General features: G+C 43.2%; 2 protein-coding genes and 2 long non-coding RNA genes across 7 annotated transcripts in view; 3 read left to right on the plus strand and 1 right to left on the minus strand.

Annotated features, from left to right (window-relative positions):
* Positions 1-4,629, plus strand: part of ANKRD12 (ankyrin repeat domain 12) — a 116,751-nt gene extending 112,122 nt beyond the window's left edge. For both annotated transcript variants that reach the window (XM_054019248.1, XM_054019249.1), the window contains 2 exons: positions 2,824-2,919; positions 3,309-4,629. In XM_054019248.1, coding sequence (XP_053875223.1) covers positions 2,824-2,919; positions 3,309-3,494 — 282 coding nt within the window. In that variant the 3' untranslated portion in view covers positions 3,495-4,629. The remainder of the gene's footprint in view (positions 1-2,823; positions 2,920-3,308) is intronic.
* The window catches only part of LOC128832159 (uncharacterized), a 121,352-nt gene extending 106,375 nt beyond the window's left edge, over positions 1-14,977 (minus strand). Inside the window, exon 1 of the long non-coding RNA XR_008443919.1 lies at positions 14,895-14,977. This is a non-coding gene — a long non-coding RNA (uncharacterized LOC128832159). The remainder of the gene's footprint in view (positions 1-14,894) is intronic.
* Positions 6,973-8,644, plus strand: LOC128832160 (uncharacterized). The gene is made up of 2 exons (XR_008443920.1): positions 6,973-7,528; positions 8,064-8,644. It is a non-coding gene; the product is annotated as an uncharacterized LOC128832160 (long non-coding RNA).
* Positions 14,749-22,846, plus strand: part of TWSG1 (twisted gastrulation BMP signaling modulator 1) — a 44,654-nt gene continuing 36,556 nt past the window's right edge. The window contains exons 1-3 of one of the 3 annotated variants that reach the window (XM_054019252.1): positions 15,186-15,296; positions 17,961-18,027; positions 18,588-18,752. In XM_054019252.1, the coding sequence (XP_053875227.1) occupies positions 18,630-18,752 (123 nt within the window). In that variant the 5' untranslated portion in view covers positions 15,186-15,296; positions 17,961-18,027; positions 18,588-18,629. Of the gene's footprint in view, positions 14,769-15,185; positions 15,297-17,960; positions 18,028-18,587; positions 18,753-22,846 lie in introns of those variants that run through there. The other 2 variants (XM_054019253.1, XM_054019251.1) reach the window with 2 other exon arrangements.

The following is a 22,846-nucleotide window of genomic DNA, read 5'->3' on the forward strand; positions in this document are numbered from 1 at the left end:
TAAGTACTTTTAAGTCTGATTTGAGAGAAGATATTGGGTAATATCCTGGTACCATTGAAGTCAATGGCAAAACTTCCTTTGACTTCCTGGGTGTCTGGAGCATGGATAGTGGTGCGATTTTGCACAAATGTTGACTGGAAAAGCTTTGTGGAGAAGCTCATACAATACCTTCCTGCCCTATGTATGGCAATAATTAGTTATTTGAAAAGTGAAAGTTCCTCACTTTTATGAACACTAAAATTTCACCAAATAAGTTTAAAGTCATTAGCCATATTTGTAGTTAAACAAGCCAAGGTAAAGGTAGTCAGATCTCATGTTTTAGGACATAAACTATTCGCCTGCACAGCTGAGGAGGGATTTTTTCTCCCTAGACAGCACTGCACAATTAACTAGGTTTATTATAGGGGCTTGTTGCCTTCTTCCCATAATTACTATTGGAGCAGGATACTAGACTCATAAACTAAAGACTCAATCCGGTATTTCATATAATCTGTTCAGATTATTTGCTATTATGGTTGCTACCATAGTTTTAGGTTGGTTTGTTTGTTTGTTTTGAAGGGATGGGTGAAGGGGGGATTCCAGTGTGGTATAAGAAATAAAGTATATATCTGAACAATATTTACATGAAAAAAACGTGTATATTGTTTAAGGTTTTAATTTTATTCAGTGTTTTAAGAGATTTGTGATACTTTAAAATACTGTTCAATAGTCTAGTACCTGGTGAAAGAATGTGGCAGTTTTGTATTGTAAAATATCTGCTTGTTCCCTAAGGAATTTTTGAAGTATAGTGGTAAGGTCTTTCACTGAAGGAGTACTGTGGTGATGTTTTTCTTTTGGCTTTTGTTCAGTTGTTTAGTGTTTATATACCTTATTCTATTAACTATACTCCTCTTTGTCATAAAAATTTGTAGTTGCAAATGTGAAGATCTTGGACACTGCCAACTGAAAGACTTTTTTCTTAAAAGCATACTATGGTTTCCCTAATTTTCATCCTCAATGTACAACGTTTGTTAAAAATAAGCAGTAAACGCGGAGATTACTCTGCATATTTAATTATGTGTGGAATGACACTAAAGTTTGCTGCTGTCATGATTCTGAATATGCTTATATATTACGAGCCTTCCATGAACAGTCCCAACAAAGAATGACAATGGAAATATGATCAGACCCCCATTATGATGGTTGTGAGCCCTTTCGTAATAGAAGTAGTTGGATTTCTCTGTGGCTATAAGAAAAATACCGAGGCATTGAATGATGGACATTTTAAGGTGGAACATCTTTGCAAAGGGTTTTTATCATGTGGGATAAAAAGTAATATGGATCTTTCTCTTGTCCTGCTTTTGAATATCTTCTGCAGCCAATCAGTTCAGGTTGCTGAACGTTCCTTTGAGTGCTATTGTTGCTTTCCCTGAGCCTGAAAGACAGTTCAATGTCTTTTGTTTGGTTACTGCCATTTTTTTAAGTAGAACAAGTAATTTAGCAATGTTGTGGTAAGTTTATCTTAGTGTATATAAGCTACATAAAATTTTGAAAGACATACTTAAATCTTTTACTTTTCAGAGACTCTTAAAAATAATTTCAAGTTTCAGAGTAACAGCCGTGTTAGTCTGTATCCGCAAAAAGAAGAACAGGAGTACTTGTGGCACCTTAGAGACTAACAAATTTATTAGAGCATAAGCTTTCGTGGACTACAGCCCACTTCTTCGGTATGCATCCGAAGAAGTGGGCTGTAGTCCACGAAAGCTTATGCTCTAATAAATTTGTTAGTCTCTAAGGTGCCACAAGTACTCCTGTTCTTCTTTTTTTAAAAATAATTGTTATACCTGGTATACAGCAGATAACTTTGGGTCATGGAATCTGCAAACTCCAGTCTTTAGTAAGCATGGTGACTTCTACATCATTTGTGGTGTCAGCACGTAAAATCTGGAGACATTGAATCAAAGTCTACTATTTGTCATCTGAAAAAGCATTTTTATGTAGGCACCTGTAAAGGGGGATGTTTGCCACCAGTGCCACCTAGTGGTCAGGCATGGGTGCGGCAGGTTGTCTTCTTCCCTGACATTCCCCCCACCACCATCCCTTTACAGTTATAGTTCTGTCTTGTGGGTCTGTCCCTCATTTTGTGGATTAGCCTCCCCCACCCCCTAAAGGGCCATATGTCCCAGTCCACCCCTTATGGGGTGTACAAAAAGAAAGTCCACGCACGGAGAAGTCTTTCAGCACCTGCAAAGGCTTCAGGGCTTTCACCTTAGTTTGGGGACTTGGGGATCTGGGTTCTTGATCAGCCCGATTCTTCCCATTGTGGATTTTCCACTGAGGTAAACGTCCCTGTTGTCATATCTTATGGAGTTGGTAGGGGAGCCCCAGGTCTGATCCAGGGCCCAATGGTGGGCAGTTAAGTTGTGCCCTTTGGGGTGCTAAGCAGCTGCCTCCCGAGATCACTTCCTACCTAAGTCCCCTTTTTCCCCATGGGGTAAATTTAAGAACCACAAATAAAGTTTCTGGCCTTTGTAATCAGTCATCAATCTCTCCTTTGCAGGCGTTGTCAGGGCTGTGTTGTCATGTCTCCAGCAACAAGAGTTCCTGGGCCATACTTGCCCAAAGCTCAGAGCAGAGGTCTGCTTTCTTTCACTGTCTGCTTCCCTTTTTAAACTCCACCTCACGCTTGTGCAAACTTTGCAGGTGTAGCAGGACAGGGCCATCTGGGCCCAGAGCTGCTTTTTAACCCCTTGTTCTCCAGTATTGTAACAGGAGTAAGTAGTGGTTAACAACTTGCATTACTTCATTATTTTAAAAACTGTTTCTAATGTGTTTCTTTTCTAGGCGGATGACAGTAAAACATCAGTTAGGGATCGATTTAATGCAAGGCAGTTCATGTCATGGCTACAAGATGTAGATGATAAATTTGACAAATTAAAGGTATGTATCTGCATTTGTCCTTTTAAAGCCAAAAAATTAGACTACAAATGCAACTACAAAGATGAGATGAATAAGCATGGTAAACTTTTTTGAGTGCAATACCATAAATTATTATAGTAATGTAAGGAGCATTTAAAAGAAAAAATCATAATCTTGGGCAGCTTACTGTTCTGTTATGTAAAGAAATTATTTGGTGGAAGAACCTGTTTTGTTAGTTTTTAATTAAATATCCATATATAATTAAGCCAAGTGAATATTATATTAGATATGTATTTCAGCTTTCTGAAGTTCCCTTTAAAGGTCTCTGGTGTTACTTAAATGCAATTTTCTTTTTAAAATGTTTGTTTTAAATATTTGAAAACATTAACCTAATTTTTCATTTTGAATAGACATGCCTTTTGATGAGGCAACAGCATGAAGCAGCAGCTTTAAATGCTGTACAGAGACTGGAATGGCAGCTTAAACTACAAGAACTTGATCCTGCTACATACAAATCTATCAGCATTTATGAAATTCAGGAGTTTTATGTTCCTCTTGTTGATGTTAATGATGATTTTGAATTGACACCTATATGACAGCTGGCTGTCTCTTTCAATGGAGACAGCCTGAGAGAAATGGACAGCAATGGGCAGAAATGTATGCATCTCTTGAGGTATAGCACTTAATTCTGTAGAATATCTCCTTGTCCAATAACCAAGGTATTCTTTCAGAAAAATAGTTCACAAATATGGTCTTGTTAAATATGGTAAATGGATGATAGTAAATACTGTTTCATTTAGTGATAAATGACATTAATTATTGGATGGTAGTTCCAAAAAGCAGTTTCCCAATAAATGCCATTATTTATATTTTAAATGTTAACTACAACTTTAGAGCATATTCATTGAAAAGATGACAAGATACGGTGAGTTAACAGCGCTGGAAGTTGTTAACAAGTTACATAACCACTGAAAAGCATTTGATATTTAATAAAGCCTGCTTTAAAGCTTTGTATTATGAAACTTCAGTAACAGTTGAACTCCCACAGAAAAATAATGACAGTCTGTGGAAGAAATACAAGATTTGGAAGGAAAAAAGTCTGTTCATTTTATTATATTTGTAAATTTGTACAGTTTTCTTTTTGGAAAAGATGTAATATTGTTGTCATTTTTAAATAACTTATTTTATACATATTGTGAAAATGTAAATAGTCTTGTAATTAATGTTGAAAACATGTACAAAAATAGATATTTTAACTGTAAAACTGTTTTGTCTAATGTTTTATTGGACCAAAGTTGTAGTTTTTATTAAGTGTAGTGTATTTCTGGTTGGCAGTTCTTTTAGTAAGGCATGTGTTTGATTTAGCTGCTTGTTTCATCACCATAACTGTAAAAGATTTGAAACTGAATGGTGTTGCATGCTTCACTCAACTTAACTCCCTTACTTCAATAACTGATACCTAAATAATTGTAATATTTACAAAACCACATTTCATATTAGTCTGCTATTGTAATGCCATACCTATGACTTACTATGACGAAAATATTTTTGTTTAAACTAAAACACCTTTTGCTCTTATATGGTGGTCTCACAATAGAGCCTATTTTTTTTCCCCAACAAAATGCCTTTGAATGAAAATTCTTAAATTGTACATTGTCTATTTTAATATTTACCTATGGAAGGATATGTAAATAGTTGTAAATATGTTTAATAAATTTTATTGGTCATGTTAACAAATGGTTGGATTTTTTGACTGAAATTAAATCTTGAAGCTTTAGATACTATTTAACAAAAATATTTTAAAATGTTATAAGAATTGATTTATAATTGATAGCTGAAAGGGTCCAGAGAGAAAATGTGTGTGTAAATATATATACATAGATTCATAGATTATAGGACTGGAAGGGACCTCGAGAGGTCATCGAGTCCAGTCCCCTGCCCGCATGGCAGGACCAAATACTGCCTAGACCATCCCTAATAGACATTTATCTAACCTACTCTTAAATATCTCCAGAGACGGAGATTCCACAACCTCCCTAGGCAATTTGTTCCAGTGTTTAACCACCCTGACAGTTAGGAACTTTTTCCTAATGTCCAACCTAGACCTCCCTTGCTGCAGTTTAAACCCATTGTTTCTGGTTCTATCCTTAGAGGCTAAGGTGAACAAGTTCTCTCCCTCCTCCTTATGACACCCTTTTAGATACCTGAAAACTGCTATCATGTCCCCTCTCAGTCTTCTCTTTTCCAAACTAAACAAACCCAGTTCTTTCAGCCTTCCTTCATAGGTCATGTTCTCAAGACCTTTAATCATTCTTGTTGCTCTTCTTTGGACCCTTTCCAATTTCTCCACATCTTTTTTAAAATGCGGCGCCCAGAACTGGACACAATACTCCAGCTGAGGCCTAACCAGAGCAGAGTAGAGTGGAAGAATGACTTCTCGTGTCTTGCTCACAACACACCTGTTAATGCATCCCAGAATCATGTTTGCTTTTTTTGCAACAGCATCACACTGTTGACTCATATTTAGCTTGTGGTCCACTATAACCCCTAGATCCCTTTCTGCCGTACTCCTTCCTAGACAGTCTTTTCCCATTCTGTATGTGTGAAATTGATTTTTCCTTCCTAAGTGGAGCACTTTGCATTTGTCTTTGTTAAACTTCATCCTGTTTAACTCAGACCATTTCTCCAATTTGTCCAGATCATTTTGAATTATGACCCTGTCCTCCAAAGTAGTTGCAATCCCTCCCAGTTTGGTATCATCCGCAAACTTAATAAGCGTACTTTCTAAGTCGTTGATGAAGATATTGAACAGAGCCGGTCCCAAAACAGACCCCTGCGGTACCCCACTCGTTACGCCTTTCCAGCAGGATTGGGAACCATTAATAACAACTCTCTGAGTACGGTTATCCAGCCAGTTATGCACCCACCTTATAGTAGCCCCATCTAATTTGTATTTGCCTAGTTTATCGATAAGAATATCATGCGAGACCGTATCAAATGCCTTACTAAAGTCTAGGTATACCACATCCACCGCTTCACCCTTATCCACAAGGCTCGTTATCCTATCAAAGAAAGCTATCAGATTGGTTTGACATGATTTGTTCTTCACAAATCCATGCTGGCTATTCCCTATCACCTTACCACCTTCCAAGTGTTGGCAGATGATTTCCTTAATTACTTGCTCCATTATCTTCCCTGGCACAGAAGTTAAACTAACTGGTCTGTAGTTACCTGGGTTGTTTTTATTTCCCTTTTTATAGATGGGCACTATATTTGCCCTTTTCCAGTCTTCTGGAATCTCTCCCGTCTCCCATGACTTTCCAAAGATAATAGCTAGAGGCTCAGATACCTCCTCTATTAGCTCCTTGAGTATTCTAGGATGCATTTCATCAGGCCCGGGTGACTTGCAGGCATCTAACTTTTCTAAGTGAATTTTAACTTGTTCTTTTTTTATTTTATCCGCTAAACCTACCCCCTTCCCATTAGTATTCACTATGTTAGGCATTCCTTCAGACTTCTCGGTGAAGACGGAAACAAAGAAGTCATTAAGCATCTCTGCCATTTCCAAGTTTCCTGTTACTGTTTCTCCCTCTTCACTAAGCAGTGGGCCTACCCTGTCTTTGGTCTTCCTCTTGCTTCTAATGTATTGATAAAAAGTCTTCTTGTTTCCTTTTATTCCCGTAGCTAGCTTGAGCTCATTTTGTGCCTTTGCCTTTCTAATCTTGCCCCTGCATTCCTGTGTTGTTTGCCTATATATACAGATCACCTTTGGAGTAGTTTATGAACAGCTGATGATCAGGTCAGTTTTGATCACTTCTCTCATAGTCATGTAAGGGTTGAAAGCAGAAATAACATTCAACTATGGAAAAACTTCCCTGTGTTATTACATTTAACACTTTTATAATTATTAGCACTACTAATGTGTGGGTAATGAAATATTTATTGGTAGAAGGTTACAGATATTCATGAAAATATTTTTGTACAGTCTAGTGCAGGAAATATTCAAGAATACTTTGGATCTGATATCCGCAATTGAGATTACTTTTGAAGGTATTGCTTTCTAAAAAAGAGTTTATCTGAGAGAAACTGGCTAGTTGGAAAGCTGTATAACATGGAGGGTAGAACTTACAGTAGCTGTTTAGTTATTTGGTGAATATGCCATGTGCCTGTATGAATGCAGAATGTACTTGTTTTCAGATGAAGAAAAAACAAACTGAACAGACTGACATAATATCAAGGTCTCACTTGTGTAGGTCTTAACTAGGCCCATTCCAGGATAAGAGACACGAACTCAAACAGAATAGGGCTATACTTTGTGCCAACTACAAAAAGCAATAAAATAGTTTTAAACTTCCACAATATACTCCTACTCTTTTTCAACTTGCATTTACATTCACAAAGATCAAGAAAGTAACAATCTATTAGAACAATAACGAGTAACTTAAAACTATGGGTGGTGAAATTTCATAGATTATAATCAGACTTCTTCAGGAAGATGTCTTACCCCAAATTCCCCATTTTTTTTTATTCTAGGGATCAAGTACATCATCCTGGCACCTGACAGTCACATGTGTAACAGGTTAAACTTCTAATGCAGGGATCGGCAACCTTTGGCACGCGGCTCGCCAGGGTAAGCACCCTGGTGGGCCGGGCCAGTTTGTTTACCTGCCACATCCGCAGGTTCAGCCAATTGCGGCTCCCATTGGCCGCGGTTCGCTGCTCCAGGCCAATGGGGGCTGCGGGAAGCGGTGTGGGCCGAGGGATGTGCTGGCTGGGTAGTAGAAACAAAAGTGAAACTGTTTGAGCAGCATATTCCAGAAGTCTTGAGATAGCCTTCATTGATTTGAGATCTACCATACCATTCTCTCACTAGAAGGGAAAACCTATAATGGCAGCAGGCCTTAAAAGAGACCCAGTTTGGGAATAAGAACCATTCAAGAAATATGTTTGCTGCTGATGTTTTAAAGAAAGTCACACCAGTGAACTGGTGGAAGTCACTTAAGCCCTTGGATTCAGAAACTGTTGAAGTGATAATCTCACTTTTAACAGCAGTAGCTTCTTCTGCTGGTGTAGAAAGAATATTTTCTTCGTTTAGACTAATTCATTCCAAATTGAGAAATCGTTTGTGACCTGAAAAAGCAGGAAAGCTTGTTTTTCTTTTCCAGATTATGAACAAACAGGAAAATGAAGGTGAAGACGACTGAGTTAGCTGCAGAAGCCACTATTTTAAGTTTCGCATGTTGACCTGGCTGACATAGTTGATTTAATTTTTTTTAAATATTTCATTTAACTATTTTAGTTAGTGTGAGCACTTCTTATCAAACTGTCTGTACTGGGCTATCTTGATTATCACTTCAAAAGTTTTTTTTCTCTTAATTAATTGGCCTCTCAGAGTTGGTAAGACAACTCCCACCTGTTTATGCTCTCTGTATGTGTGTATATATATATCTCCTCAATATATGTTCCATTCTATATGCATCCGAAGAAGTGGGCTGCAGTCCACGAAAGCTTATGCTCTAATAAATTTGTTAGTCTCTAAGGTGCCACAAGTACTCCTGTTCTTCTTTTTGCGGATACAGACTAACACGGCTGCTACTCTGAAACCTGATTTTAAAAGACTTGAATGTTTAACTAAATTAAAAAATTCATATGCTTGTTTTGTTAAAATGTTATGTTTACTGTTGAAGAAAAAAAATCCGGGATACATAACGTTGTTGTTTTAGTTAAATAAAACAATTTAAATGTCTGTCTGGTGATGTTCTCCTCCTAATGCAGCATGGCAAGAAAATCCTCCAAATATTGATTGACTTGTTGAATTGGATATAGTTCACCTCCTGATAACTTCATAAATATCTGCTTCAATTACCTTTGGTAAATGAAATAACCAAACAATCATTCATTTTCTGATATAGCTGTAAAACTAATCTGAAAAGTTTTTTCAAAATAAATCACTTAAAAAATGTATAGTATGTACATTCTAAAAATGAAACTGACATCTATCTCTGAGTTGTGAAGAATATGTATTAAGGTTATAACAACCACCAAGAATGCAGTTTTATGTAGAAATCCATGATTAAATAGTCTTCCTGACTAGTAATTTAAATCAAATCCACCCTGAACATCAGCTCTTAAAATGTCATTCTTCCACAGTCTACACAAGCTACCTGCACTGTAAGCTCCAAAGTCTCCTCCCTTCCCATGTGTCCACACCAGTTTAAACCCATGTGAGGATGCAATAGTATAAGAAGCAGAACTGTGGGAACCCAGTGCAAAATGTTACTCTTTTGTCTGGAGATGTTTTGTCCCCTCCTCCACTTCTCTCTTTTCCACCAAACGGTTCAGAACATAAGAATAGCCACACTGGGTCAGACCAATGGTCCATCTAGCCCAGTATCCTGTTTTTCAACAGTGGCCGGTGCCAGATGCTTCAGAGGGAGTGAACGGAACAGCGCAATTTATCTGGTGGTCCATCCCGTCACCCAGTCTCAGTTTCTGGCAGCCAGAGGTTTAGGAAAACCTAGAGCAGAGGTGGGCAAACTACGGCCCGCGGGCCACATCCATACCACAGGACCGTCCTGCCCGGCTGCTGAGCTCTCGGCCGGGGAGGCTAGCCCCCGGCCCCTCCCTTGCTGTTCCCCCTCCCTCACAGCTACTCTGCTGCGTGGGCTCTGTGCTCATGCAGGGCAGCGCAGCAGTGTGTGTGGCTCCAGCTGAGAGGCGTGACTCTAGACCTGCTGCTCCGAGCGGCATGGTAAGGGGGCCGGGGGGTTGGATATGGGGCAGGGAGTCCTGGGGGGCAGTCAGTGGACAGGGAGCAGTTGGATGGGGCAAAGGTTTGGAGGGGGGCAGGGGATGGGGAACAGGGGGGATTGGATAGGGGGTGCACACACCACCCATCCCATCGCCACTGCCACGCTGCTCAGACAAGTCAGCCCAACAGATGCCACGGGATCCTCTAGCATCTCCACAGGCACTCCAAGGACTTCCGGCTGCTCTGAGCCCCTCATTTTGGCAGAGGAGCTGATACTCCTGTACCCACCCTCTCTGGACCCCTTTTCACCCAAGACATCACCACTCCAGAGGACAAACCACTTCTACTGCTGCCAGACCGGCTCCTACTGGTGCCACACCACAGCCCACCTGTACCGCCAGTTCCCCGGTGCCAGAACTGTCCTTGGAGTCTGAGGAGTTTTCGGAGCCAGAACCCTCATTCTCCCCAATGTCACACCCCAATTCCGACTCACATCCCTGACCACCTTATCCACTGGAATATGATCCAGCAGTAAGGGTCTAGTACCAGTACCCGTGGGGTCCACCGCAACCGCAGGACCCTTCGCCTGGGCTGTACTGGGCACCCGGGGACTCCTACCGCCAATGCTACCCACCTTGCCAGGCATCCTATTACGACTGCTCGGCTCCTCTACCGCCACTGTCTGAGGAAGAGGCAGATGTCCAACCGGTGCCACTGGCTTCACCAGTCCCCATGGCTGCTTCCTCTTCACTGGATGAGGCACTTATTCCTCTCTCCCTTTTTCACAGGATGATTACCGGCAATATCATGACTTGCTGCAGAGGGTAGCAACAAACCTGGGCATCCCATTGGAGGAGGTTCAGGACAAGCAACACCAGCTCCTGGACATTTTCCAACCTCAGGGGCCCTCAAGGGTGGCACTACCTATTAATGAAGTCATCCTTCACCCAGCGTGAGCAGTGTGGCACACCCCTTCCTTCTGTGTCCCCACACGTTAGTGGGCAGGGTGGAGATATTTTGTACCTATTAAAAGGATGGATTTTATTTTTTGCACGTGGCAGCTGAGCAGGCATGCCAGCAAACATAGAAGTCAACCCCTCCAGACCAGGCTGCAAAGTGCATGGATCTGTTGAGAATGAAAGTATATTCCTCACCAGTACTACAGTTCTGGATTGCAAACTATCAGGCTCTGCTAGACAAGTATGATTTTAATAACTATGCTAAGCTAGCAGAGTTCTGGGACAAACTGCCACCAGACCAACAGCAGCAATATCAGACGCTGGTAGACGAGGGGCACCTGGTTGCCCAAGTGGGCCTCCAGGCAGCTGTAAATGTGGCTGACACATCCTCTTTCTCTCACACAACTGGGGTTGTCATGCGCCAGGACTTGTGGCTCTAGTCATCTGGCTTCCCAAGGGAAGTCCAAAGTACAATCGAGGACCTTCCCTTTGGCGAGTACAAACTGTTTCACAGCAAGACAGACTAGTCCCTTCATTCTTGAAAGTCTCCAGGGCCATGCTACAGTTCCTAGGGATATATACCATGGCCCTGCGATTCAGACAACAATGGTAGCAGTTCCGTCCATGACCGCATGCGCCCTACCCAGCCTACTACCAATGCCAACAGGAGGCCCCACGTAGGCAGCATTGCTCTCAGTGACCTTGCTTCCCTGCCTCTGCCATGACCACCTCTTCCACCAGCAGCCTCAGTTTTGATGTGATGGTCAAGACCCGCGAACCTCCCCCGTTGCCACCTGCAGAGCCTCATGTTGTCTTTGCGGGCTATTTTGGCCTATTTGCCAACAATTGGGGCTGTTGGGTACAGGAGATCATCTACCATGGATACTCCATAGAATTTCTCTCATTTTCCCCGCATCAGCCCCCCACCCCTGGATACCCCCGGGGACCCTTCCCTTCAATGTGTTCTCCAACAAGAAGTGGACTCTCTTCTCCTAAAGGGAGCCATAAAGTAGATCCCACCTCCTAACATGGGATGAGACTTCTACTCCCCATAATTCCTCATCCCTAAGAAGGGCGGATGGTGCTGCCTCATTCTCGACCTTCAGTTGCTGAGCACCTTTATCAGAAAATCCAAATTCCGCATGGTGATGCTGGCATCAATTATCCCATCTCCCCCAGGGGGCTTGGCTCACAGTCTCTACATGAAGAATGCCTACTTCCATGTGGACATTCACCCGGCCCGGTGGAAATTTCTACGTTTTCAGGTGGGACACACCACTAGCAATTCTGGGTTCTCCCTTTTGGCATAGCCATGGCTCCACAAGTCTTCATGAAGGTTTTCGCAATAGTAGCAGCACAAATACACCATCTCGGCTACTATCTAGACAACTGGCTCTTTGTCACGCTATCCCAACAAGAACTCACCTCTGCCATCCTCACCCTCTGCACTTTCCTGGGGTCTCTAGGTATTTGCATCAACAAGGAAAAGTCAGTGCTCAGACCTACACAGATGATCCACTTTATTGGAAGCATGGTTCGACTCCATCCATAAAAAGGGCTCTTCTTCTGTTGGACCAATTTGCAACACTGACAACCATTATTGCAGATCTGCATTGCAAGCCACGCACCATGGTCCGCCATTGTGTCTCTGTCCTTGAACATATAAACTGCATGTATGTCTGCATATGCGTTGCTTCCAGATGTGGCTCCTCTCCATCTACAGCGCCAGCATGGGCCATATGGAGGCCAGGGTCCTCATTCCCTGAACAGTGCTTACCTCCCTCACATGATGGACTGATCCTACCATTACAATGGATGCCTCCTTTGTGTGTTGGGGAGACCATCTAGATGGTCACGCTGCCCAGGGAGTGTGAATGCACGGGAAAGCAAAATGCATATAAACATGCTAGAACTGTGGGCAGTCAGGTTCGTGTGCCAGGCATTTCTTTCTCTCATCCAGTCCGACCACATTCAATTGCTCTCCAACAACACTACATGAATAAGCAGGGTGGCACCAAGTCTCCCTCCCTCTGTTCTGTGTCTGTCTATCTTTGGAACTGGTGCATCAAGCACTAGGTGATGCTCCAAGCCATATATCTCCCAGGCACCCAAAATGCCCTAGCTGATGCACTCAGCAGGACTCTCTACCTCAACCACGAGTGGGAATTACATGATGCCATGCTTGGATACCTCTTCCATAAATGGGGCACCCCGTGGTGGGACCTCTTTGCCACTTGTGAGAACTGCAAACTGCCCCTTTATTGCTCCAGGGGAGCTGTAAGGGAAGACTCGCAGGGTGACTCCCTTCTCCTCCCCTGAACAGAACCTCCACCATGCCTTTCCCCCCCTCCCACAAGCATAGCCCAAGATCCGCCTGGACTGAGCCACTGTGATACTCATAGCCCCATTCTGGCCCTGCCAATTCTGGTTCACAGACCTACACAGACTCTCCATCCACACACCACTCCGCCTCTGAACACTCCCGGACCTCCTCATGCAAGATCGGGACTAGGTCTGACATCCCAAGCTGGGCTAGCTTCACCTCACAGCCTAGTATTTGGATGGGGCTCGGGGATAGACAGGGCATTCTCCACCCCAGTGTAACACATCCCTAACCAGGGCAGGAGAGTATCCACCAGGGCCTGCTACAGAGCTAAATGGAGACACTTCACTGCCATCACCATCCACTGAGCGCTATATCTATACCTATCGTCCTCGACCACCTTCTCAATCTTGCCCATAGCTCTATACGAGTCTATCTGGCAGTACTCAGTGTCTTTTTCTCCCCCGTGGACAGCGCCTCTGTGTTTTTACACACCCTACCACCATCCGTTTCATGAAGAGTTTACTCAGTACCTTCCCACACCCTGTGGGACCTTAATCTCATTCTCTCTGCCCTCACAAAGCCACCCTTTGAGCCACTGGCAACATGCTCCCTCTTCCAGCTCTCCATGCAGGTGACATTCTTGGTAGCCATTATCTCAGATAGACAGGTCAGTGAACTGGCGGCCATGATGGCAAACCCCCCTTACACCATGTTTCACTAGAATAAATGTTCCTTATGGCTACATCTAAATTCCTCCCAAAAATAGTGTTGAAGTTCCATCTAAATCAATGCATCTACCTATCTGTGTTCTGTCCCAAACCATACACCTCCCACATGGATAGGATCCTGCACTCCCAAGATGTCCGCTGTGCACTGGCATTCTACCTCCACCTGACTCGCTCATTTTGCACATTGCCAAAACTATTTGTGGCTATTGCCAACTGATCCCAGGGCCAAACTCTCTCCTCCCAATGAATCCCCAAACGGGTCTCTGGGTGGATCCATTAAATGCTACAGACAATCCAATGTACCTCTGCCTGACAGAGCCACAGTGCACTCCATGCAAGCGCAAGCAGCTACATCAGCCTGCCTCGCTGTCGTCTCGTGGCAAGACATCTGTCATACAACAACCTGGCACTCCGTCCACATCCCACAATGTCATCGCACAACTAGTGGCTACGGACTTTAGTGGGTCAAGCTGTACTGCCGATTGCACTTCCTATTGCATCCTCGCACCCACCTCTGCACTGATCACTGCTCGTTAATCACTCATGTATGGAATACATATAGGGACCATGACTTGAAGAAAAAGAGATTACTTACCTGCAACTGGAGGTTCTTTGAGCTGTGTGTTCCCAATTTGTATTCTAATACCCACCCTCCATCCCCTCTGCTGTGGACTGGCCTGCACAACAATAAGGGACACTGGAGAGGTGTCGACCCGCAAGACCTATTATACCCTCAGCTTTGAGCATGCACTACGCACATGTGGGTCTATGGCTACTGCTAAGAAACAGTACTTCTGGACTTAGGTGCATGGCGCGCATGTGCACCCATGGGTGGAATACAAACGGACCACACATCTTGAAGAATCCCCAGTTACAGATAACTAACCCCCTCTTCCCTATTCACACCATTCATGATGTATACACTTCTATCCTATCTCCCCCTCCCGCCTCTCTTTTCTGAGCTGAACAGTCTCAGTCCGTTTAATCTCCCTTCATCTCAAAGCTGTTCCACACCCTTACTCCTTTCTGTTGCCCTGCCCTGTACTTTTTCCAATTCAGTGTAACTCTTTTGAGACGGGCGACCAGCGCAGCACAAGGCGTTCAAGGTGAATTTCCACCCCAACCATGCAGAGAGTCAGTTCAGTGTTCAAATGTGGAGCTGCTGCCACATCTGGGCCTCAGGGGCCCGTCTGCTGCAGAGGTGAAAAGTTTGACAACTGTGGCAAACTCACCCGCTAAATGGTCCCGGTTTGGAGCTGGTGAGGAAGGTGGAGCAGGCCCGTCCCCTCCCTGGGGCTCCTTGGATGGGACCAAGGGGGCCTAGGCGGAGCGATGCAAGCGGGCGGGGGCACCCTGGTTCCCCCAGGGTGTGAGTGTGAGGGGGGAGTCAGCCCCTCCCTCAGGCCGGGCAGAGCGGGGGAGGGTCCTGTCCCTTGACGGTGCCCCTAGGCGGGGCGCTGCCGGGCCCTGTGTGAGCGGCGCGACGCGCGGGCCGCCTCCTCGCTGCGTGCGGCCGAGGCGAAGGAAGCCGCGGGCTGCAGAGCGCGGCCGCTGCCGCCGCCTCTCGAGCAGCCGGAGCGCTAGGCACAGGGGGGCTGCCCAGCCCAGCCCAGCCCAGCCTGCGACGCCTTGGGGTAAGAGACCTGCCGGCTGCCGGCCGGGGAGCCGCATCGAGCCGGGACGGAGGCACTGGGGCGCCAGGGGCCGGGCAGAGAGAGGGGCAGCCGGGCTAGGAGATCGGGGGGCTCCGGTGCCGGGAAGGGGGAGCGGGGCGGTGGGCGTGGAGTCTGTGGCTCTTTCAGGAGCTCCGGCTCGCTCCTCTGATTCGAAGCGAACTGCTGCCTTTGTAGACAGGCTAGATACTCCCAGGCATGGGGCGCTAGTCTGCGCTGGGGAGGCCACTGCTGCCTTTTAACGGCGCTTTGGAAACACTCCCGGCCCGGCCAGCGCCGAAACACCGCCTGGCACACGCTCCCGGGAAAGGAGGGTGGGGATTGGCCGGGGAGTTGTTGCTGTTTCTTGGCTCTGCCTGTGGCTGTGGTTGGTGCGGCTGCCTCCCCCCACGCCGCCCTGCAGGGGTGCTGGGGGCGCCGCACCCCCTGGCTTGAAGTGGTTTCCGTCAAATGCGGGGTTTGCAGGTTGGTGCAATGGCTCTCAGCATCCCCGCCAGACACATTGTTCCAGCGCCCCTGCCCCAGAGAAGGTTGGGAAAGTATCGGGATAAAACATTTTGTGCTTGTTTTCTCCCCCTGTCGCCAGCCGTCGGGAGGCCTGTGCCAGGGCCATCTTTGGTAGGAAAATGGTGACTCGGTTAGAAGGGCAGGGTGTGTGGATGAGCTCGGACTGTTATTTGGAGTATTAAATCAATTCCGAGTGTTTTGTGAGCAGTTAGCACATGAGTTGGTAGAAAAACGTTTAGGGGAAATAGTTGCATTGCAAAAAAAATAAAAATAAAATAAAAACAACCAAAAACCCCCAACCTTCTATGCATATTTTACGTTATTTGGGAGATCAAGTTCAAGTTGGCATCAGATATATTTGTGAGTTGTTTCTGTACAGTCATTTACTTGAAGACTACCTAGCCACCCAGGACAAAATGAATCTCTGAGGAACAGAGACCTCAGTCTTTTTTCTGTTTATAGAACCAAATGACACGAAATACAGACCACCGCCACCCCAGCCATTTCAAAGAGCAAGAGCAATGTAGATAGTGAAGGGGACTGCTCTGCTAGGTGCTGTACAAAAACAGAACAAAAAAGAGGTTGTCCCAAAGAGATTACAGTTCAAGTACCTTGCTCCTCATTTCTCCACATCATTCCTACCAATCATGTGTTGGTCCAGACCCATGCAAAGAGAGTGATCTACTCCTTTGCTGCCATAGCAGCCTTTCAGACAGCAGTAGCAGATGTTTGTGCAGGGAAAGGGAGTTAATCATCAGTGCTCATGGTGGACCTTTCAGAGGTATTTTTCTCCCCTTGTTTAGATTAGAAAAAATGGGCATTTAGGATGGACTTAACTAGCACATGCTTTGGTTAACTCGATCACCTGAAATCAACTAAAGGTGTTGACTGCCTTTCATAGTGTAGATACAAGGTGAGTAACTAGTGTTAGTTAAGCCAGACTTAAACTTGACCTTCCAAGTCAAGCTGTAGTGTGCAGTTTAGGAAGTGAGTAACTGGGAATGAGCCAACTGAATTAGGAAGGGTTAAACAACAGGGATAGGTAGCAGGCAGAAACTGAATGTAGGTAAGGAATGAAGACAGCCAGTGAGAAAGTTTTGAGGGCAAGCAGAAAATGGGGTGTAGTGAAAATGTAGATTGAAAGGATAAGTGGCAACTAAGAATAAGCAGTGAAGCATGGAAATTGTTAGCCACTCACCCCACAACACACATCTGTATTAAATTATTAAGATAACTCCATTGCAGTGTATTCATATTAGTGACATCTATCCAGTTGTGTATTCAGAAGCCCTTTGATATATAATGACTAAATCCAGATTGATGGCATTGAAACAATTTGGTGCTGTGTTAAAACATATCTTTTTTCACTAATCTATCAGAGCTTCTCCTTTGTAAAGTAAGTACTTGTTTACTTACCATATATTTATTTTAGTTCCTGCCATTTTTTATTAAGATATTTATTGTTAAATCTAGATTATAATTTATGATACATAAAGCTTGATGTTTTATGTCAAAACATTATTATGTAAACAGTGAAAGTAAATGGCTCTTGATTGTGTGAAAGATCCTCTGTTCTTTGTATATGCCCCTGGAATGAATAGGGGAAGCCCACCAAAACTCTGGATACAAATAATGCTTTTTTTTTTTTTTTTAATAACTATGAATTTTAAATGATATTCTATATTTAAATCATTTTTATTTATATATTGATATTTATTTAATTTCTTCCCATTTTATAGTGTTAAATTGCTCGAGTGGATATGTTGTACTTGGGTTTTTTTAATTAGTTTCCTAACTGCTAGTAGAATTTTAGTTTACATAGAATTGTTTTTCTACTAAAAAATTCATAAATGCTGAACAAGACAAATCCAGGGCCTCATTAAGATCTTTACTATAAGAACAATACAAGCTCATTCTAAGCTCCTTGTTATGTATTTTTACAGTGCCTGCCAGAATGATGTCCTAGTTTATGATTGGGGTCCATAAACTATTTTGATAACATAAATATTGAAGTCAAACACGTAGTATTTGCAAAACCATATCATCTATGATATACTGAACTTCCAGAAGTGAAGGAAGTTGAAATTCTTTGACCAAGCTATATTCCTCCAATTTTAGGTGCACGTGTCTCATTGACTCCAGTCATTTATGTGCTTTTGAAAAATCCCACCTTCAAGTGTTTAAGGTACAGGTTTAGGAACCTAACTTTAGGCTCCTTTTTTTTGAAATGTTGGCATGTATGTATTGTTAATGTATTGAAAGTCTAAACATCTTATTGTTAACACTGAAGTGGTTTTGTTTTGAAGTGATAAAGATTTCGTGCCACTAAGAAATTTTTAGTAAAAATACAATTTTAGCTTTTGATGCTATGCACACCTGTGTACATACTTTTAAGTGTATTTGTGTGAGAAAAGTAACATAGCTGGTTTTGGGGTTTGCAGCATCAGGGCCTTAATTTTAATACTTCGAAAACATTTTTTTTGCATACAGCAGATTTATAACATTCAAATAAGATTCCTTAATCAGTAGTGGCAATTAAGAAAACCCACATGCTTATATTTTAATTTATTATAAAGTTTAGTGTTGCAGCAGCATAACTTCACATTGATTTCACAATTTGATTTAAATCACTCCACCCTGCAAAGCCCTTAAAATTGGTTTAAAGGAATTACATGAGAAAAACAAAAAGGATTTGGCTTCCACTCCAGCAAATACAGTATTTTCAGTTGCTTTTTCTTATTTCAGTGCTGCTTGGAGATTCCAGAAATTGACTGCCTGCAGGAAATCATGAGGTCACAGTACGTCACAGTGCCTATAGTAACTATCCTGCTGTTCTTATTATGGATTCCACCATCAATGGGCTGCAATAAGGCTCTCTGTGCTAGTGATGTCAGTAAATGTCTGATACAGGTATTTCCTTTCTTTACCCTAAAGACTTAGTTTCAGAATTTGTTTTTAAGTCTTTCAAATAGATTCAGTGATTTAAATAGACAATATCCAATGATACTGAAATATGCTGAAATAAAAAACAAACTTTATTTTGCTTAGCTGCTTATTAGTACTTTGAACGGCAGCTGAATCCTCATTCTCTTTGTAAGCAAGTGTATTTCTATGACATATTTTCTCTATTTTTATTGCTAAGAATGGTTTCATGAAAACATTAATTCCAAATTTAAAAACCAACACAAAACAAGAGTTCATTTGACTCCTTTACATTCTAAAGCAGATGAAGGTGGATTCCTTTGTTTGTGACGTAAGAGGTGTGGTTTGTATTTTTTCTGATATCTGTTCTGCTAACAAAAGATTTTAATTTCATCTGGGTTATAACAGATACCAGTCACGCTTTTAATAATGTTAGTAGGAAAGAAGAGAACTACAGAAAACCTACATAAGCATTTAATTTGCTTCTTTAAATTAGGATGCTTTCAGTGTTTTCCATGAGGCTCCTAAAGCTCTTTAAAACTGTCTCATGTAGACATGGAAACTTCTTAGGGTTTCTAGATGCATAAGGAAATCTTTAAATTTTGCTTTGTGACAGCTGTAGAAATATGGCAGCTGGAAATGATGGCCAAGAATTCTTAATGTGCACCTCAGCTCAGGATGATGTACTGGCGTCAGAAATTGCAGGCAGTGGAGCACGATGCTTTTTACAATTAACCTCAGGTTTTAGATGAGTGAAATTAGGAAATGAGGGAGAGGAGAGAAAATGTCATGTCTGCAATGTATTTTGTCTGCTTACTTAAAGTATGCTGTAGTCTTAAAAGTGACTAAAAACAACATCAAGAGTTTCCATGTTTGTTTAATTGACTTCCATATAAAATTTGCACAGTTTACAAATAAAAACCTTTGCCAAACATGCATGTTCATACTGGGATCTGAAAACCAAACTGTTTTTTTTGGCTCCTGCATTGCCTCTAGTACTGTAAGTTGCTGCATCTGGAAACTAGTTAATAATTCTGTGAATAATGGATGAGCTAGAAAAGTGCTAACAGGAGTGGGGTTTGGTTTTGTTTAAAGTAAAAAAGTTACTTTTGCTAGTAAAGCTACCAGATGGGACTCGGTGCCTACAGAGAGCTGATGTGTTGTAAGAATCATTTTTATTGTCTCATTTCTGAGTAAAACTGCACTTGAAACCTCTTTAAAAGGAATATACCAATTATAACTTTAAAATGTACAGTGCATTTGAAATCTAACTAGTTACTGTAAAGTTCTCTAACAACTTATTTGTTTTGGTAATAATTGGTAGGGTAAAACAGTTTAAAATGCCTAATTAGTAAATGTCCGGATACTCAGAGGCATTGAGCACTTACACCTCTTACTGATGGTGATTGGAGTTGTGGGTGCTTAGCATCCCTGAAAATAGAACCATAAAATTGGAAGAACTTCAGTTCTAAAGACTTGTGACTTAGAGAACCATAGCAAATGCTTATGTGCATTGTCTTGAATTGACCTTGTCATCTACTGAGATGGATCTAATTTTAAAAAGTTTACATTTCATAGTTTGTAATGCCTTCTTAGGCCTTGTGCAAATTGTGGATATGCATGAGTTACAGTAACTCCTCACTTAATGTTGTAGTTATGTTCCTGAAAAATGCGACTTTAAGCAAAACGATGTTAAGCGAATCCAATTTCCCCATAAGATTTAATGTAAATGAGGGGGTTAGGCTCCAGGGAATTTTGTTTCACCAGACAAAAGTCTCTCTCTCTCTCTCTCTCTCTCTCTCTCTCTCTCTCTCTCTCTCTCTCTCTCTCTCTCTCTATATATATATATATATATAGAGAGAGAGAGAGAGAGAGAGAGAGAGAGAGAGACACACACACACACACAGTATAAGTTTTAAACAAACAATTTAACACACGGTGATGATGATTGTGAAGCTTGGTTGAGTGGAGGAGTCAGAGGGTGGGATATTTCCCAGGGAATGCCTTACTGCTAAATGATGAACTAGCAATTGGTTGAGCCCTCAAGGGTTAACTCTCTCACTCTACAAGGCAGCAGGAATGGAGAGAGGGCAGACAGCATCGCAGACAGAGACACACACTATGTGTGTGTGTGTGAGAGAGAGAGAGATGCACATTTCCCCTTTAAGTACACTGCTTTGTTAATTAGATCAGCTTGCTGAGACCAGCTGCTACCAGCAAGCTCCCTCCGTTGTGTGTCCCCCCTGCTCTATGGAAGATGGGGTAAGCGGGGTGCAGGAGCAGCGAGGAGGGGGACACCCTGACATTAGCCTCCCTCTCCTCCCCGCACAGCAAGCAGGAGTCTCGGGGAGCAGCTCCAAGGCAGAGGGCAGGAGCAGCACATGGCATTGGGGAAAGGGACAGCTGCAATTGCTAGCCTGCTGGGCAGCTGCTGCACAGGGAACTTAGGGGAGCGGGCAGGGGTGAAAGTAGAAATAGGGACTTACTGGTATGGGGCTGGGTTGGGGCCGGAAGGGGCAGGGATGGAGGTTCAGAGCCAGCCCCGGCCCGCCCTGTACCGGTAAGTGCCTTTCCCCTCCCCCTCCAGGGTAACAGCCCAAGGCTCGGCCGCTGCTACCGCCCTGGGCCCTTTAAACTGCTGCCAGAGCCCCCGGCTGCCGCTGCCACCTCAGGACTCCGGCAGCAGGGCTCTGGCGGCAATTTAAAGGGCCTGGGGCTCCAGCTCCTGCTGGGAGCCGCAGGCCCTTTAAATTGCCGCCTGGGGAAGCCGGGCCACCCCGGCACGGCGCATCGACTCTTGCCGGTACGCTGTACCGGGGTATACTGGCTTGCTTTAACCTCTGGGAGCGGGGAGCTGATAGGGGGGGCTGCCGGTCCACCCTGGTTCCAATCCCCCACCAGCTAGCTGTAATGGGCTGCTCTTCCTGCAAGCAGTGGACAAAGCAGGCGGCTGCCAAAGGACGTTAGAAGGGAGCATTGCCCAACTTTAAACGAGCATGTTCCCTAATTGATCAGCAACGTAACAATGAAACAATATTAACCGGGACGACTTTAAGTGAGGAGTTACTGTACAGCGATTGGTGTAGCTATGTTCTCCAGCCCAGAGAGGCCTAGTTGCTGTTTGCACTAGTGGAGGTTAGCCCTGCTTGAAATAGGGTTAAGCTCGCCCTGTACAAATAGCAGCTGTGCCTTTCTGCACTAGAGTTAGCACCGGTGCAGCTACAATGGTGGGTATTCAGAGCAAATTCCAAGTCTAGACAAGGCCTAATATTAGAAAATAAAGACTTTTTCCCCCTTCCTGTTGTCCATTTAAGTTGTCAAACACTGATTTCTCCCTCTCAAGCATTCATCTGGTTTTAATGGAGTACATAGGGATACTGTTGAGCTTTAGAGGCCCAACATTTAACCTACCTTTATGTTGCTTTTAAATTCACATGGTCAGCTCTATCCCTTTAAAATTGCTCCCCAAAATGAAGAATGCAAAATATGTGCAATTGTGCTGAGACCCTACAGTAATTTAGGGTGTCTCTACAACTGAGGAATACGTGAGCTGTTCATCTATTCTGCTTTTGTCTTATGAACAGGAATGATGTGCTTCGGTATCAGACAGGAACAGTGAAGGGATAACTTAGGTGCAAACATAAAACAGCTCATGAATAGAATAACTCTTAAAGTCTTGACTGTCCCTCTAAAGCATCATATCATCTTTTATTTGCTTCTATGCTTCCGCAGCACCAGCACTTAAGATATTAGCATAGCTCTGGGACTAGTGTTTGAATGCTAAGCGAGATATGTATTATTTCTGACTGAGCCCTGAGTCTAAGAGTTGGGATGGTGGTGGTTGTAACTTTACATTTAAAAAAAAAAAAATTGGTAATGGAATTGTGAACTTAAATAAGTAAAACTACTACCGTAGATATTGAATCTGGAATATAAAGGATTTTCCCTATCAAAGTAGGTAAAACTTGTGGTCTGGAATATGGATAATGTCTCTTTAATATTACTGGGGTACTGCTGCAGCATGTGAATATTTGTCATTTTAAAATGTTCAAATAGTGAGGCCACCTGGACTGAAGAAATAC

Source organism: Malaclemys terrapin, chromosome 2 (assembly GCF_027887155.1).
Source record: "Malaclemys terrapin pileata isolate rMalTer1 chromosome 2, rMalTer1.hap1, whole genome shotgun sequence".
Taxonomy (NCBI): domain Eukaryota; kingdom Metazoa; phylum Chordata; order Testudines; family Emydidae; genus Malaclemys; species Malaclemys terrapin.